The sequence below is a fragment of the Phacochoerus africanus genome, chromosome 9 (genome assembly GCF_016906955.1).
Source record: "Phacochoerus africanus isolate WHEZ1 chromosome 9, ROS_Pafr_v1, whole genome shotgun sequence".
NCBI lineage: Eukaryota > Metazoa > Chordata > Mammalia > Artiodactyla > Suidae > Phacochoerus > Phacochoerus africanus.
Genome location: NC_062552.1, coordinates 90,790,207 through 90,806,659, shown reverse-complemented (window position 1 = coordinate 90,806,659; position 16,453 = coordinate 90,790,207). Strand labels below are relative to the sequence as shown.

The window sequence follows — 16,453 nt, the reverse complement described above, 5'->3', positions numbered from 1 at the left end:
TAATGCAAATCACATACTAGCAGAACAAATGAAGTCTCACCATAAATCACTTCTTGCCGTTTGACCACATCTTTCTTTTGCTGTTTCAGAAACTTGCTGTCCACAATTTGACTCCAGGACTCTGCTTCCAGCTGTTTGGCCTCAATCTCAAAGTCTCCCATTAGTTGTCCTTCATTCATGTCTGTCCCTACTCCTCAAAATACCAAAAGATCAACATCAGAATCTTGGATCTGTGACCTCTCAAAAACCTATACTGAACTTTCCTCAGGGTGATAATTTCATGAGATGCAAACACTCTGCACTAACACAAGGATGAACCAATATTCTATTAGAAAAGAATGCCATTTTCTGTTTGGGCGTGACATACTTTATATTCAAGACTTTGGTTAAGGACCGTAAATGGCACATAAATCAAACACAATTAAGACATGATTCCTATCGTGAAGTAGGAACTGCAAGGGTCCTGATGACTTTACTTGTTTGAACAGGCTTACGACTGTGCCAAGAGCTAGAACTCAAAGGGTACCAGAGTCTAGGTGAAGAAAAAGCAATTGTACCAGAGTCTGACCACATTAAAATCAACGACATACATTCTTCAGTGGAGAGCTATCTAACAGCTGGTTTACCAACTCTTTATAAGGCACTTCTTTATGGACAATTTAGAGAATCTTTACACGAGTAAGGAAGAGGCAGGAGTCATTCATTATTCTATTAGCACTTGCATTCTAGGTAAAGGTACCGTGTCTCAGAGGCATGTGATACAGGCCATAACTTCCTCTTACCCTCATCAGTAAGGGACTCTGTTGACTCATTGACCTTGCTGATTTTATTTAGTGAGTCTGTTGAATGAGACAGGAATTTCCAGGTGTTTGATATGTTCTCATCATTGCCAACTCTGGGGACAAAAAAAAAAAAAAAAAAGAAACACTGTCAAATACATTCTGATGAGCCATAGTTTGTGGCCTTAAGTGAGGATCTTAAGACCTTACATTAGGCACCCAGTAAACGTTTGTGGTATGACACAAAACTAAGCCAGAAACATTTAGAACTAAATTTTATTTAAGGCCAACTTTTAAAAGTCATAATAAACAAATTTTGATAACATAACTTTGAAAAAAGGCCTTTGGATAATTACAAAACAAAGACAAAAACAATATAAAAATACCTGAAATTTTTTTGTTTGTTTGTTTTTAAAGGAGGAAGGAACATTAGCCAGCACAGAGGTTAGGAAATACAGCCAAAAGCAGATTTGCATCCTTCAGATGGGAATTTTCCTCCAGCTTAGGTTAAGAGAGCTGCAAGAGATGTTTTGAGTCCTACATTTGAGATGACTTCTTTGCTTGATGGGAAGGCAGGCATCTTACCCCAAACAGCCAACAACATCATAATCAGCCCTGTGCTAACCACAGACAGCCGAGGCCTGAATAGTCAGGGGTCACGGCAACTTCTATAGGGACCACAAAAGGAACTCAGTGCAAATGAGTGACTGGAAACTGTAATACCAGCCCGTCAGTCATTCCCATGACTTAAGAGTTAAGGACAGAAAACAGAGTAAAAAAAACAAAACTATGCCCCTCTTCCTGTCCAGGTTCATCCAACCAACAGAAAAATGAGACATCTGAAGATATAAATGGTTGCCAACTAAAAATTCAGAATTAAATCATCTTTTATCCTATTCCCACTTTTAGCTTTGATCTAAAAAGCATCCTTCTAGAATGTAGTTTCTTTAAAAGCAGGGCTGATTATGAACAAAAAAGTGGGGGACACCTGGCCTGAAAATGATGTTTATAGGGGATCTTTGTTACAAAACAGTAATGATGGTGCATGAAAATGGAACCCTCGTTCCACGCATCTGTATCGCTTAGCTCTGCACCTCCTCATGAAGTTATGCATTTTTTTTCTAAAAAAAAAATCTCTTCATAAATGGTATAATCACTATGCTCTTGTCACCTAGATGTCAACTGTGCTATCTTTACATCCCCACATACCCAGCAATGTTCTGTATGGAGACACTCTTGGAGAGCGAGACACTCTGCTGGGACCGTCTATTAGCAAACACAGGGGCCGAAGTGGTTTCGTCGGCTAGAAGGACGGCAGACCGAGGGCGCTCCTTGGGCTGGGAGGCTGTAAAGGAAGAGAGGACATCAAGTGAAGATTCAGCTATCCGTGCCCACCAGTGCCAACTCCCCAGACAAACGCCAAAGAGAAGCAAACTGCTCTACAAGAGACGTACCCTGGGAGTGTAATGGGTACAAAAACTCTCCCGAGGACAATCTGGCAAAAGCTACTGAAATCATTAAATGCCTATCCCTTTTGATCCAGCAATTCCATTTTAGGATATGTTTACTCTGCCAAGCTTAAGTTGTTTATGTTTGAAATGACAAATGTCCAAAGTTATTCAATGCAAAGTTTGGTAAAAGCAAAAGATTGGAAATGATACAAACTGAGTATCAAAAGACGGTCAGTTAAGAAATTATGAGCTCCCATTGTGGTGTACTGGAAATGAATCCAACTAGGACCCATGAGATTGCGGGTTTGATCCCTGGCCTTGCTCAGCGGGTTAAGGATCCGGTGTTGCCGTGAGCTGTGGTGTAGGTTGCAGACAAGGCTCAGATCCTGCATTGCTGTGGCTGTGGCGCAGGCCAGCACCTACAGCTCTGATTTCACCTGTAGCCTGGGAACCTCCATATGCTGCGGGTATGGCCCTAAAAATAGCGAAAAAAAGGGGAAAAAAAAAAAGGAATTATGGTACATGCTACATCTGAATACTATGAAGCTTTAAAAACAAAAATGAAGACACTCTCCATGAACTGACACAGATCTGCAGGATAATACATTAAGTGAAAAAAAAAAATTCACACAAAGTACACAACAGTCTTTTTTATGTTTTAAAAAAGTTAATAATTCACATTGGTATTTGCTTGATTTTAATATGGAAACTTCAAGATAAACATAAAGTGGTTGCCTGAGGGGTATGATGGAACTTAGGCATTGAGGATAAAGAATTGTGTCAAAGTATCATATATTTAAACTAATTTAAGATAAGAGAAAGAAGACTGAAAGATATAGGGATAAAAGGAACCTGGGAGATAGACAAGTGAGGCCAGTGGTACTGGCAGTTGCTACTAAGAACCCCTGCTGGGCTTGTTAACTGTGCAAATTCCCAGGCCTCCTCATCCTGTGGGGGGCGAAGCCTGGGAGTCTACACATTTTACCAGCGCCCCAGATGATCTGACTGCTCAATGTTTGAGGACACAGATTTTGACCCATTCCTTTAGCGACTGGTCCTCATACTACATATTTCTCTTGAATGTGACCACAGAGGAAACTGGAACTCTTAATTTTATGCTAAAGTAGTCACACGGGCATCTGGGTAACACTATTTTTCCTTGGCAACTGAGCTTCTGCCCCGGACATGAGCTGCATTATCCACCCATCCCCAGGAGCAGCAGGAGCTGAAGGAAATAAGAACAAGGCAGCTGTTATAGCGTCACAGTATTACAGGATGTTTCTGACTTAATTAATAAAATCGTCAATTTCCAACTGAAAATCCTGTTTGGAAGAAGGTGATATAATAAACACCAGAAACATGCTATATTACAACATGGCCAGACCCTTCCCTCAGGAAGCACACAGGAACTAGATGTGTGGGTCCTGCCCCAACAGAGAAGTGGCGAAGAAAATGTGCCCAAGCGGTCAAGGGCCTGGAGCACACCCTCGGTGTCTCGCGAGGGAAGCCAGTGAGCGGATCAAATCTGATGGAGGAAGAAACACTGGCTCCTGAAGAACAGTAAGGATGTGGAAAAGAGGACATTCTCATGAGAACTGCATGAAGGAAGGCAGAAATCCTCAGGTAGTGTTAGTGTGAAAGGAAGAGGAAGCAGGTAGAGGATAAATATAAGGAATCAGTGAAACAGCAGGAGAAGCAGAACAAAGTCATGTCATGCAGAGCCCTGAAAATTATAAAGAACAACTTGTATCCAAAAGGCAGCCTCGGGGTGTGTGTCTGTGAAAATACCAGCTTTTCCTCGTTTGAAACCACCCCACTCCACTCAGGGAAGCTGCCTACTGTCCCTGAACCTCAGTATCCTTAACTGTGATGGTGATGGTAATGGTGCCAACAGCAAAGGAGGCCTAAGTGCTTCACAGGCATGATCTCATCACAGCTCCACTATCAGCTGCTGATGCTTTCACCACCCTTTCACGGTACAGGAAAACGAGGTACAGGGGATTTCGTAAATGTCCCAGGTTAAGCAGCTGTTAAGTGGGGTGCTAGGACTCCAACCCACACAAGTTGAATCCACCATCTATACTCTTACCAAGTATGCTGCCTCAGTGGGGTAAAACAGGAACAGGAATACATGTGGGGGTCGGAGGTAATATAACAGGTATTTTTTTGGAAAGATGTTGTTTTATCTGATTTGAAAGAAAACAACTTCCTGAAATAAGGGATGACATCACAGAACAAAAAAAAGGTTAAGGAAGATTAGACTTGTAAAAGGTATCGGAATGGGTTGGATCACTGGTTAATTGGGTGACAGTCTGGTAAAAACTCTTCTAGTAACCTGCATGCCATTAACCTGTGGATAATAACCAGACTTCCACACCCTCCTGGCAGCAGCACAGATGATATGGCTGTTCTGGAGCCGTCTGCAAGCTCTCAGAGCAGTCAGGCTCACCCCACCAGGCTCCACCTCTGGAATCTCTGATGCAGTAGGTCGGGGTAGGGCCCAAGAATTGGCACTTGTAATTGATCCAGGAACTACTCTTTGAAAAGCACTGCCTTGGGGTTAAGTCTCACAGGGGTTCCCATAGAGCTAATCAAGGTGATATTATTGCTGCATTATTTATGGTAGTAGTTGGAAACAACTCAAGATATCTCTCTTTGGGGGAACTAATAGTTAAAATGTAGTATATTTTTATGGAAGAAGATCATGTAACAATCTGAAACAAAAGTTTTTTTTTTTTTGTCTTTTTGCCATTTCTTTGGGCCGCTCCCGTGGCATATGGAGGTTCCCAGGCTGGGGTCAAATCGGAGCTGTAGCCACTGGCCTACGCCAGAGCCACAGCAACATGGGATCCGAGCCACGTCTGCAACCTACACCACAGCTAACGGCAATACCGGATCGTCAACCCCACTGAGCAAGGGCAGGGACCGAACCCGCAACCTCATGGTTCCTAGTCAGATTCGTTAACCACTGCGCCACAACAGGAACTCCTGAAACAAAAGTTTACATCTTAATGTAAAGTTCTCAAAACCATACTGAGTGGGGTGGGAAAAAAAAAAAAAAAAAAAGACCAGTAGAATGGATAAGCATATTATCTAATTTAAATTAAACACATAAAACAGTAAGATATTTTCGGAGGTATATAAATGTCTAAAGATATGGCAGATTGGAGAGATTTACATTACATATCCTGCAGTGGGTGCTAAGAGGGGAAAGGAAAGAGGTAGGGAACAGAGAGTGAAAAGGGGAAAGTATTAAGTGAAACCACAGAGAAGCCTTGTGCAGACTGGTGAAAATGTGAATGGGAGAGTGTGACCAACTCAATTTTGTGTACCACTTGAAGTCCTTGGAAAAAAAAAAAAAAGAACTGTTTATACAACTTAGTTTATCAAGAAGTTTAATAAATAAGCAAGGTCTTATTTGATGCAACTGCGAGGGCACTAAAATCAAGTTTATTGTCCACTCGTGGAAGAGGAAGTTATAGACACACACAGGGGTCTCTTGCCTAAACAACACAGGGCTAAGGAGCTGCCTTTTAAGCTGACACACATTATTCTAGCACTTTCCAAGAGAGTCTGATGGTGGGATGTCAAGCTTTTTGGTCAATGAATCTGCAGCCTTCCCTACTTTATCCCAAAATAGGTATTTAAATCTTAAGAATAACAAGGGAATACTACAAAAGTATGTTTAAAGTCTTGAACCAGAGGCAAAAAGGAATTAATAGAAGTGGGCTGAGCTACTTACACTTGTTTCTCATGATGACTGTGGGTAGTGATGACGTGTCATGTGCTTGAAGGCACCCTTTGGGCTGCTGAAAGAAAAAGATTTCATTCACAATTTCTCTTCTGTCACGTTTTAAGAGGCTAGAGTAGGAAGAAAGCCTGTTGCTCCTACTGTCCTGCTTTGTTCCTGCCAAAGGTCCTCAGACTCCTAAGTCCCAGCCACAGCTCCCTCCGAACCTGCCAAGCACTCTGACCTGCAAATGCTGTCCCTCCTGTCTCACCTTCACAGGCCTGGCATTCTATTTCAAGGTAACACCTCTCTCCACCGTCAGCGTCTTTTTTCTCCTCATTGGAGACAATGACTGGCACCCCCTCAGATCCTCTGCACACCCCTAAACTAGGTTTTTCTTTATTTACGGTCACTGTCTGCATGTCCATTGTTCCCACCAGAATGCTGGTTCCTTATGAGCAGCATCTGTGCCTTTTTCGCTTCTGTTTCTCTGATGACTGCACTTATAAAGTGTTAAATAATTTTCATGTAAAGTGCTAATTTTAAGACTTTTGCTGTAGCATGGAACAGAGACACTTTGTGTGAGAAATTATAGGTTGAAGCAATTAGTCTGAGACAAATCATTAGTGAAAAAGGCTCAATTTAAAGTGAAACTCCCCCTTTTAGGATATAATCTCTTATTGGGATATGCTACATGATCCTTCTCTATAGCACATTCACAAATACCTACTGCCTTATTAGAGATCACAAACTCAAATGCCTATGGGGTCAGGCAGGTAATGAATGATACTGGCAAGTTAGAGGAGGAAGGAAATGGCAATCTAGGACCAGTACATCTTCAGCCACAGCTGATTACCACTTGCCATCCTCTCTTCAACATTTAAGGACTGTTCTAGGTGCTTAAGGATCTGTCAGTGGATCAAACATTCCTGACTTCACATGGCTTGGGAAGTTTCTAGTTGGGGGAAGGTACAGATCATAAAAAGTAAATGTAGTAAATACTGTTAGATAAGCCCTGAGAAGGTGATAAGCACCATGGAAAAAAAAAAAAAGGGCAGAGTTCCCACTGTGGCGCAGCAGGTTAAGAATCCTACTCCAGGAGTTCCCATCATGGCTCAGTGGTTAACGAATCTGACTAGGAGCCATTAGGTTGCAGGTTTGATCCCTGGCCTTGCTGTGAGCTGTGGTGTAGGTTGTAGACGCGGCTCGGATCCTGTGTTGCTGTGGTGCAGGCCGGCAGCTACAGCTCCGATTAGACCCCTAGCCTGGGAACCTCCATATATGCCGAGGGAGTGGCCCTAGAAAAGGCTAAAAGACCAAAAAAAAAAAAAAAAAAGAATCCTACTTCAGTGGCTCAGATCGCTGAGGAGACATGGGTTTGATTAGCCCCTAGCAGGGGAACTTCCATATGCCCTGGGTGTTGCCATTAAAACAAACAAACAAACCAAAAACACACCATAAACCACAATGTGGGAATTGGGAATGCTGGGTAAGGGGAAACATCAGGCCTGTGAGAGCTTCCATTTGAATTTTCAGGAGAAATCAGAAAACCAAATTGATGTAAAGTCTGCTTTTTCAATAAATATACTATTCAAACGAGAAAAAAAATATGCCAAGAGCCAAACAAGACCCATGTCCATGGGCCGAATGAGGTCCAGGTATAGAAGTCTGTCATCTTTACACTAGTTCAATACTTCTCTAAGCATCATCAGCATCAGCTTCATGAGAAGCATCAGCATCATCTAGGAATTTCACCCCTACCCAGAATCTGAACCTCTGGATGTGGGGCCCAGTGTCATTTTCTAACAAGTGTCCATGGTGATTCTGATGCACATTCAAGTTTGAGACCACTGCACTAGAGAAATGTATTTGGTTACTGGTGAAGCACACAGTATGCTGAGCATCTATACAGACACAGGTGGAGACTACTCTTCTGACAAGGAACAAAATGACATTTATGAGTAACTACAATGCTGAAAACCACAGAGGCCATCTAAATGTCCATCTGCCCCTACTCCCACACTCTTTAAGGGCCTCTTGACAAGCAGTGCATGTTACCACATGGCCTGCATACTCAGAGCACATACACCATACACTCCCCACTCTTGTCATGTGATCAGAGCCATCCACAGGAACCTGCGGAGTAAAGTGGTGCCTGACAGGCTCCTTTACCCTTGGCACTCCCCAGACCACCAGCCCGCCAGAGCCCCCCAGTTTCCACCTGCTGCCCACACAGTCCTCGAGGAGGAAGCCAGGCTCCTAATAACAGAGCAGGTGTGCAGACATGGTTGAGAAGAAAGCCACTTCAACAGTGACACAGATTAACATCACAGAGAAATGTGTACATTATTAATGTGGAGAAATTCTCAAAGTATTTTACCTTCCAAAAGCTGCAACTTCCCATATGTGTTCATCAAGAAAAGAAAAGTCATTTTTGGTTATTTTGGTCTCAAATGGCACCAAATAATTAAAATAAACAAAAACTACAACCTCAAGTTATCCCAGGTCTGAGGATTTTATTGGTTTAGCCAGAAATGTCTTACCTTCATTTTGACCTTTGCACAGGAGATGAGACTTTCTCGACAGCCTTTATGGACAAAAGCACTGCAATCTGAAAGGAGAGCAAAATCCATGGTGACATTAATACCCAGCAAACAGATCCCAGAGTCTGATCTTCCCCTGCCACAGCAACCTTTGGACTTCCAGGTGAAGCCACTTGCATGTGTGAATGTGACTAACTGAAATTACAGTCTGAGGCCTCTTTCAGGAAGCAGGCATGAGATGTCATTTGGAGGAGAAACAGAGCAGATGTGATTTCCGATTAATGAAAACTAGACATCTGGAACTTCTTGGGCAGGAAGCTGAAAGGCTACCAAAACTAAAAGTGAAAGTGTTTGTCATCGGTAGGTAAGTCTAAGGCACAAATAATACACAAATGATAAGTATTTATACATACACATATGGGCACTGACATATATACACAATAACAACATCCACAAATAATACATACACACAGCCCCTTAAAAGGGGTTGTGAAATTTGTATGACTCTGTCAAAAGTAGAGTATGATTATGAAAATCTACCTGTTTATGTAGTTCAACTTGGGATCCTAACTACTCTGAGCTTTTTGCAACTCAGCACCCTGAGTCAAGAGCCTCCGAAGAAATATCATCAGAACTACCCAGAGCACCTCTGGGAACCCTGAGTCAAGAGAAAGTGGGAGACTTCCTGAAAGATGAAGCAGAGATTTCCCCAAAAGATGAAGCAGAGCCCACAATACACCAAAGACATAATTTTTATCTCAACTCTATTTCTCATTTCTTGGTCCACAAGGGCCACTGATGTAAAAGCCCAGCCCTCTGTGCCTCCAAAGGGCTGTCGTCAGCTCATACTGCTGCTATGATGTCATAAAACAACTATGTCAGGAGGCCAGAGGTGAAGAAGAAACAAATAAAAGAGCTGCCTGTGGGGACACCCCATGCAAGAGCCCCTCCAGGGAAAGGCTCCCTGAGAAAATCGGACAGACACCATCCACACAACACTTCACACGTTGATTCAGGAAGCACCACAGACCCTGCCTATGGCAACCCACTAATCATGGGCCACGATGCTCTGCTGGCTCAGAGGTATGGGCTACAGGATACTAGAGTGGAGACTGCCAGAACCCCAGACCCCAAAGCTTTTTTTCCCATTCCTTCCTCAATGCTTACTTGGTTCACAGGTCTTTTCCTAACACACCAGTTACAATGTGTTGGGTCATCTTTCGGTTTTCTCCTCCACTGGGTGCTCCTCCAGGGTAGGGTCCCTTTACCTACTGCTGAATCTTCAATGACATCTCCAGCACAGGGCCTGGCTCATGCCACCTATTCAAATGTCTGTTTTAGATCTTATGTCTATTTAATCCAAAAGACAAGCACCCTGACACAACCTTGATTACAGTATATCAAATACCAACTTACTAACACTAAAGGAGAACGAGAATAACAGCTGTCACAATAAATGGGATTTAGGTCCTGGCTCTCTTAACTAGTTAATGTGACTCTATGCAAGTTCCTTCTCTACAGGCCTCAGTTCTCTCATCCATAAATGAAAGCAAGGACCACATTTCTCCACAGGCTCCCTTCCTCTGTGATTCTACAAGACTCCTTCCTTATGCTTCATCTCCTGAAGAAAGATACTTTTTTGAAGTAAATCCACTGGATTGTTCTATAAGGTTCATGTTGCAGAAGAGTTTTCAATTTCTTAGTCATATAAATTATCACTAGGACAGACCATCCTTCAGGGCATGGTTAGAGAGGGACTAAGTAATCAACAGGCCAACTGGAGGGATCCTGGCTAATGCTATTGCCATAAAAGTGGCGATCAGGAGCAATTCCACTTTTGTCTGGAAGTGGGGCAGAGTGAAACTATTCTGGGCCTTGGTCTTTCACTCCCGCTCCTGGGCATATCAGGGTTCCTCTCTTGCCAATATCACTGTCTGGTCATTTTCCTGATATTAATCAATCAGAAGAGACATCCAAGTTCATTTACCAATAGCAGCATGAGAGACTCTTCTGGGAAAAGCTCATTCAGGGAATCTCAAGAGGAAAAAACCTGGAAGGTGTTATCTCAGTCACAACTCTATTCTTGCTTCCACTGTTTTCCTCTCCAGGAGTACACGGTAAGGGAGTTACATGGATGCTAGGCTCCTTGTAATTTCTACTGTTTGTGATCATGACCGTTTCCATATAAGTCGTGAAACTATTCTAGAAGCCAGCAGTTATGAAAGGGTTATATATCACTGAATGTTAATGCCGGAGTTTCTCACCAACATCCCTTTCTGGGCACTAGGAAGCCTTTGCAGAAAGAGACCCTTGAGGAGTGACTCATTCTAATCAGCAAAGGGGAACATTTTGAGGATATTTTTCTTAAGAACCAGAAACCACTGGACCTCATTAATTTGTCTAGTTCTCTGCTACTTGGAAATAAGGATAAATTTTGACAAAGAAATCGTCTTAACTGCTCAAGAGGAAAAAAGCAGAATTGCAATTTGCAAACAGAAACCCACACGACTCTTGAAACCACACCACCTACCCCCAAACTCAATGCCTTTATGCCCTTCCGCACATAATGCAACAGAACTCATGTTCCAGGGTCTAGACTCTAGTGAATTAGAGACTAAAGACTTTAAGCCTCACTAACCAACAGTCTTCTGGAAAGAGTCAAGGAGGCTGAAGCATTTGTCCTTAATGATTTGTATTACAACTTTTTTGCCTTTCATTCCCAGAAACTCTTTAATGGCTCCCCTTCATCTTTAGTATAAAGCTCCAACTTCTCACTTAGCTTCATGTGGCCTGTCAGGTATTGCATATGTTTCTAACCCCCTGCCATGTTCTGTCACACCTCCGAGCTCTGAACACGCCGCTGCCTGCACCTGAGCCCTTCCCTCTCTGCCCTCCTTGACTGGGCTGGCAGACTCGGCTCTATGATGTCTTCTCTGACTCCCTACCTCCACACTTCTGGTATCCCATGTCTGCCTCCATCACGATACTCTACTGAAATGGCCACACTCTTCCTCTGGACAGAAAATTACTGGAGGGAATCTAATTTGTCTTTTTAAACTTTACATCTCTATTCCCAGCCTCAGGCCCATAATAGTCACTAAATGTCTAAAGAATAGAGAGGGGTGAACAGGGCAGCTCCAAGCTGCTGGACCCACAGCAAGAAGCATTAACAAAGTAGTTGAGGCCACGTCTGTATTCATTTTCTAGTAAGAGAATGTGCTTCCCCATCGGCACCACTATCCTAAGGATACATGCCTCTCCTCTCCTCCCCTGCTACACTAATGCCTGGGACCATGTAGCAGTCTTGTTTATCCATCGCCTCTTTCTCATGCATAGGTTTCTCACCTCCCCTCCCCATTTTTTTTTTGTCTTTTTGTTTTTTTTAGGGCTGCACTTGAGGCATATGGAGGTTCCCAGGCTAGGGGTCCAATCAGAGCTGTAGCCACTGGCCTATGTCTCAGCCACAGCAATGCAGGATCCGAGCTACGTCTGTGACCTACACCACAGCTCACAGCAAGGATGGATCCCTAACCAACTGAGCAAGGCCAGGGATCGAACCCTTATCCTCATGGATGATAGTTGGGTTCATTAACCACTGGGCCACGACGGGAACTCTCCCTCTCCATCTTTTCCCTCCGTCTTTCACATACATTGTCTTTAATCCCTTTAAAGACACCCCTTTAATCACCTTCTCTCAGAACCCTGCTTAGGTACCTTTAGGAGAACTTCTTGTTTCACTCCATTTTACTTAAACAAAATACTCTTTGAAACACAGGCAATATAAGTAGATGAGGAAAAATAATGAGCTCATATCAAGGACAAAGAAAACCACGCATTTTGAAATGGAATTAACCATAGTACCACGCCCAATAACACTATCTCAGGAATGTTTAAAACTCCTCATTAAACAGTAAGAAATAGACAAAGAACCCAACAGAAAAGTGGTACAAAGACCATGAACAGGCAACTCACAAAACACACAATATGGTGCTCAACCACCCTAGAAATTAGAGAAATGCAAACTGACACCATCCAGATTGGCCAAAATAAAAGCCTGCCAGTTCTAGGTGCTGGAGAGGATATGGTGGCACAGCAGCTCTCATCATCTGCTGATGAATCTAGAAACTGGCACCTTCACTTTGGAGAGTAATTTGGTAACACCTTGATGAAGCTGAAAATGTTCTCACTTCAACAATTAGCAATTTCTTGGTATATAGCTTGGTGATTCAAGTACATAAGGATGTTCCCTGTGGTACTGTTTGTAACTCATAAAAGTGGAAAATAGCCCAAATGACTTAGCAGTGGAACAGTTTTGATACATTCCTAAAATGAAACACTATAAAAGAGAAGTCAGTAATCTAGACGAATCTGTTTCAATATCCTGCCTGAATCCCCCAAATATGACGTTGAGGAGAATAAAGTAAGTTATAGAATGAGATATACTCTATGGTACCACTTACGTAAACTAAAATAACCTGTTTATATATGAGATAGTTATAAAACACAGGCTACATATACACTGAATGCATGACAGTGTTTTTCTTGGGGAGGAAGGAAGAAGAAGGGATTACAAAGGGAAACGGGAATTCAAACTTAACTATAATGGTTTATTTCTTCAAAACTGAAAAAATCTAAAGCTATATGACAAAATGTTACTCATTTTTTTGTTTTGAATAATGGGTACCTAAGTGGTGGTTATATATTATCCATGTACTACTTTGTATTAGTTTGTTCTTTTTAAAACCTAGATCCTAATTCCTTCAAAGTTCTTTGGATTTCCTTATCCTTAATCGATTAATCACATTTGTGATAAATTTAAAACAATTTTCAATTAGATTTTATTGTCTTATATTCCAGTTACAAAAGAGCATTTTTCTCCTTTGCTGTAACGAAAATCAACATTTTAGACAGCAATGGGTAACACAGTGTGGATGTGGATTTCCTAGAGAACCTGCCACAAATTCTGATCTACAAAAGTGACCAACTATAGACAGAACTTGTTTCCAAGTTGCATTCTTCCTGTTTCTTTCCTCCCCATCAGTTCCACCATGCTACAGAGAATTAAGCAATGGCAATTTCTGAGGGAAGGTTGCCATCACTTTTAAACAGACTCTAGCAATATTCAAGTTCTCAGGCCAGTGTTTGAGATTTAAAAGACAACTCTAATTGATGAATCATAAAAGCAGAACTAATATTTAAAATGTACTTCTGGTAAACAACTTTTCACACAAATCCACTTCTTCAGTTAACTGACACATGGCCCCAAACCCACACAACCCAGCTGAGATTTTAATATATTCTATGACATGGTCACAAGTCTTAGAGATAAGTAGTCTACATGGACGTCTGCTTAACATACTCAAGTACCTACCTGAAAAACACACAACTTGTTACCAAGCTGTCCTGGACTCAGTTCATGGCAATAGTTTTAGTGGTGTGCATGGGCGATTTAGAAACTTTGGCCCCACTAACACCAGCCATGAGGTTAAAACCTCTGTTGAAAACAGACAATTACCAAGAACACATGGGCCAAAGACAAATCTAATACACTTTCAAGCTCTCTGCCACAAACCATACAGTGTTGTTAGGGAGATCAAAGATTTATTTGGTCTCCTTTTATTTTTCAAAACTATTTCCTAATAGCAGTAAGCAATATGCTTTCATTTTTCAAACTTCTTCAAAAAGGTCTCGGCACAGTGGTTTATGGGAACAGAGCTGATCCTTAATTAGACTCCTCTGAACTTAAAAGCATAAACCCCAGCCTTCAACTTCTTTTCTTGCTACAAGGAGGCATCAAACAAAAGAATATGAAGGAAAATCCACATGACTGGAAGCTATCATCTATTTGTTGCTGCATTTTTTTAAACCCCTACCACCAGATCTTTGGTGAACTGTTATATACTATACATGCTTTCTCTTTCAGCAGAAAAACTAAACAACCCATTGGGGAGACTAGCTTAAGGAAATCAGCTTTATAGAAGAGTAAGAGGAGTGGCCATGCCAAATTGAAATGAAATTACAGAATGGCATGAATATTCATGATTGCTTGCTAAGGAAGGATTCACTTTTATTTTATTTATTTATTTTTTTTGCCACATACACGGCACATGGAACACGAGCTGCTGCAGTCGGAGTCTTATCCCACTCTACCACAGGGGGAACTCCAGGATTCACCTTCTTGAGTTGCTGTTGGGGATCTGAAGGGCTCTTCCAATGCTTCAATCCAGGAGGAATATGCTGAAAAGTTCTGACTACTCTGCCAATTACATATAGAACTGAGCAGCAAAATCTGAGAAAAACTCCCTGACCCTTCTTAAGGATACAGGTTGAAGGAATTTTTTAACTTTAAGGATAGAAAGGTGCAGCTTCTTCCTACCATGCCAAATCTAACCAAGAAAACTCAAACAAAACAAAAAACAAAACAAAATTTAAATACCAACAATTTAGAAACACATGCTCCAAAATAATTTTGCAACTTCGTGTTTAAATTCTTTGGGGCGTGTGAGACACTGCCTGTTCTGGCCTGACAGAGCCTAGATACAAAAGGTAAGATGCTCTTGGTATTTGGTGTAATAACCACAATGCTGATGTACAGCACAAAAGGAAAGCCACAAAAAAGAGCCACATCATCTTAGCTGAAATGTTCACCTAACAGCAATTTTCCTAACACTGGTAAATGAACAAACAAAAAAGAAATGAAAGTGCTGTGTTTAAGTAAGAATCGATTTTATTGCTTAGGTGCTTCTCTCACCTTCCTGTTCCCTAATCAAACTTTTTTTTTTTTTTTTCCTTTTTTGGGCTGCACTTGTGGCCCATGGAAGTTCCCAGGCTAGGGGCTGAATCGGAGCTGTAGCTGCCGTCCTACATTACAGCCACAGCAACTTGGGATCCAAGTCACATCTGCAACCTAGCTTGTGGCAACGCCAGATCCTTAACCCACTAAGAGGTCAGGGATTGAACCCATATCCTCATGGATACTAGTTGGGTTCTTAACCTGCCGAGCCACAACAAGAACTCCACAACTTTTTTTTTTTTTTAAAATAAAAGGCAGTGATGTGTATTTTATTATCTCATATAAGCAATGAATTCTAAATGTGAGAAAACTGTGTATCTAGAGAGCTGCCTTTCTGGATAAAATCTAAAGCAAAACCCAACCATCACACACATTCTAAACTCTTATGTTTCCTACTTGTTTATTTTTTTAACCAATAGAAACAACCTACCACAAAAGTACTCAGAAGCTGCTAACACAACAGAAAATAAATCAACAAAAATTTCAATATCGTTTTACATCTGTTTAAAGCAAACAAAACAAAACCACTGGCAAGATCCAAAACCCAAACATAACGGATTCCTTACTCTCAAGAACTCCACTAAGCATTCCAAAGACCAATTTATTTGTGGCAGCTGGAAAGAACAGCTGATTATTCAAGGGAAGCTTTACATAACTGTAAGAAAGAAGAAATGGAAAGACACTCTTCTCCCGTCTGCATTAAAATCTCCAAAATCCTAAAATAAGAGGAAAATCTTGGTTGAGGGGTGAAAAAAAAAACCCTACAAGGTTTCTCCTAAATTAAATTACTTTGAATGAGTCCTGACAAGGAGCTTCAGTGCTTGCTTTCGCCATTTGTTTGTTTGTTTTCCAGGAGGAGACTGCAAAGGACCTACATGGAGGCTTTGCTCCCTGCCATTTCTCATGTCTGTGATCTTGACCATTTCCACTTAAGTCCACATAAGGGACTCAGCTTTCACCACTGTAACTTCAGACTGGTCCAGGTGTATTCCAGTGGGGCCAAGAGATGATGATTTGTTTAAAAAATTCTATCCCGCTGAATCTCTTACTATTTGCATGTGGAAGACTATATTAAAGTGTCTAAAGACATTTGAAAGACAGACAAAAAACATCATCAGTTGTCAGGACACATAACCATGACGGGCCATGTGGTTGAT

The 16,453-nt window shown here is 41.7% G+C and overlaps 1 protein-coding gene across 13 annotated transcripts in view; it reads right to left on the bottom strand.

Moving 5' to 3' along the window:
• Positions 1-16,453, bottom strand: part of AKAP13 (A-kinase anchoring protein 13) — a 326,734-nt gene that overhangs the window by 26,873 nt on the left and 283,408 nt on the right. For 10 of the 13 annotated variants that reach the window (XM_047797871.1, XM_047797877.1, XM_047797879.1 and 7 more), the window contains 5 exons: positions 8,504-8,571; positions 5,973-6,039; positions 1,989-2,124; positions 783-895; positions 41-193 (listed from right to left, as the gene is read on the bottom strand). In XM_047797871.1, the coding sequence (XP_047653827.1) occupies positions 41-193; positions 783-895; positions 1,989-2,124; positions 5,973-6,039; positions 8,504-8,571 (537 nt within the window). The remainder of the gene's footprint in view (positions 1-40; positions 194-782; positions 896-1,988; positions 2,125-5,972; positions 6,040-8,503; positions 8,572-16,453) is intronic. The other 3 variants (XM_047797878.1, XM_047797881.1, XM_047797876.1) reach the window with 2 other exon arrangements.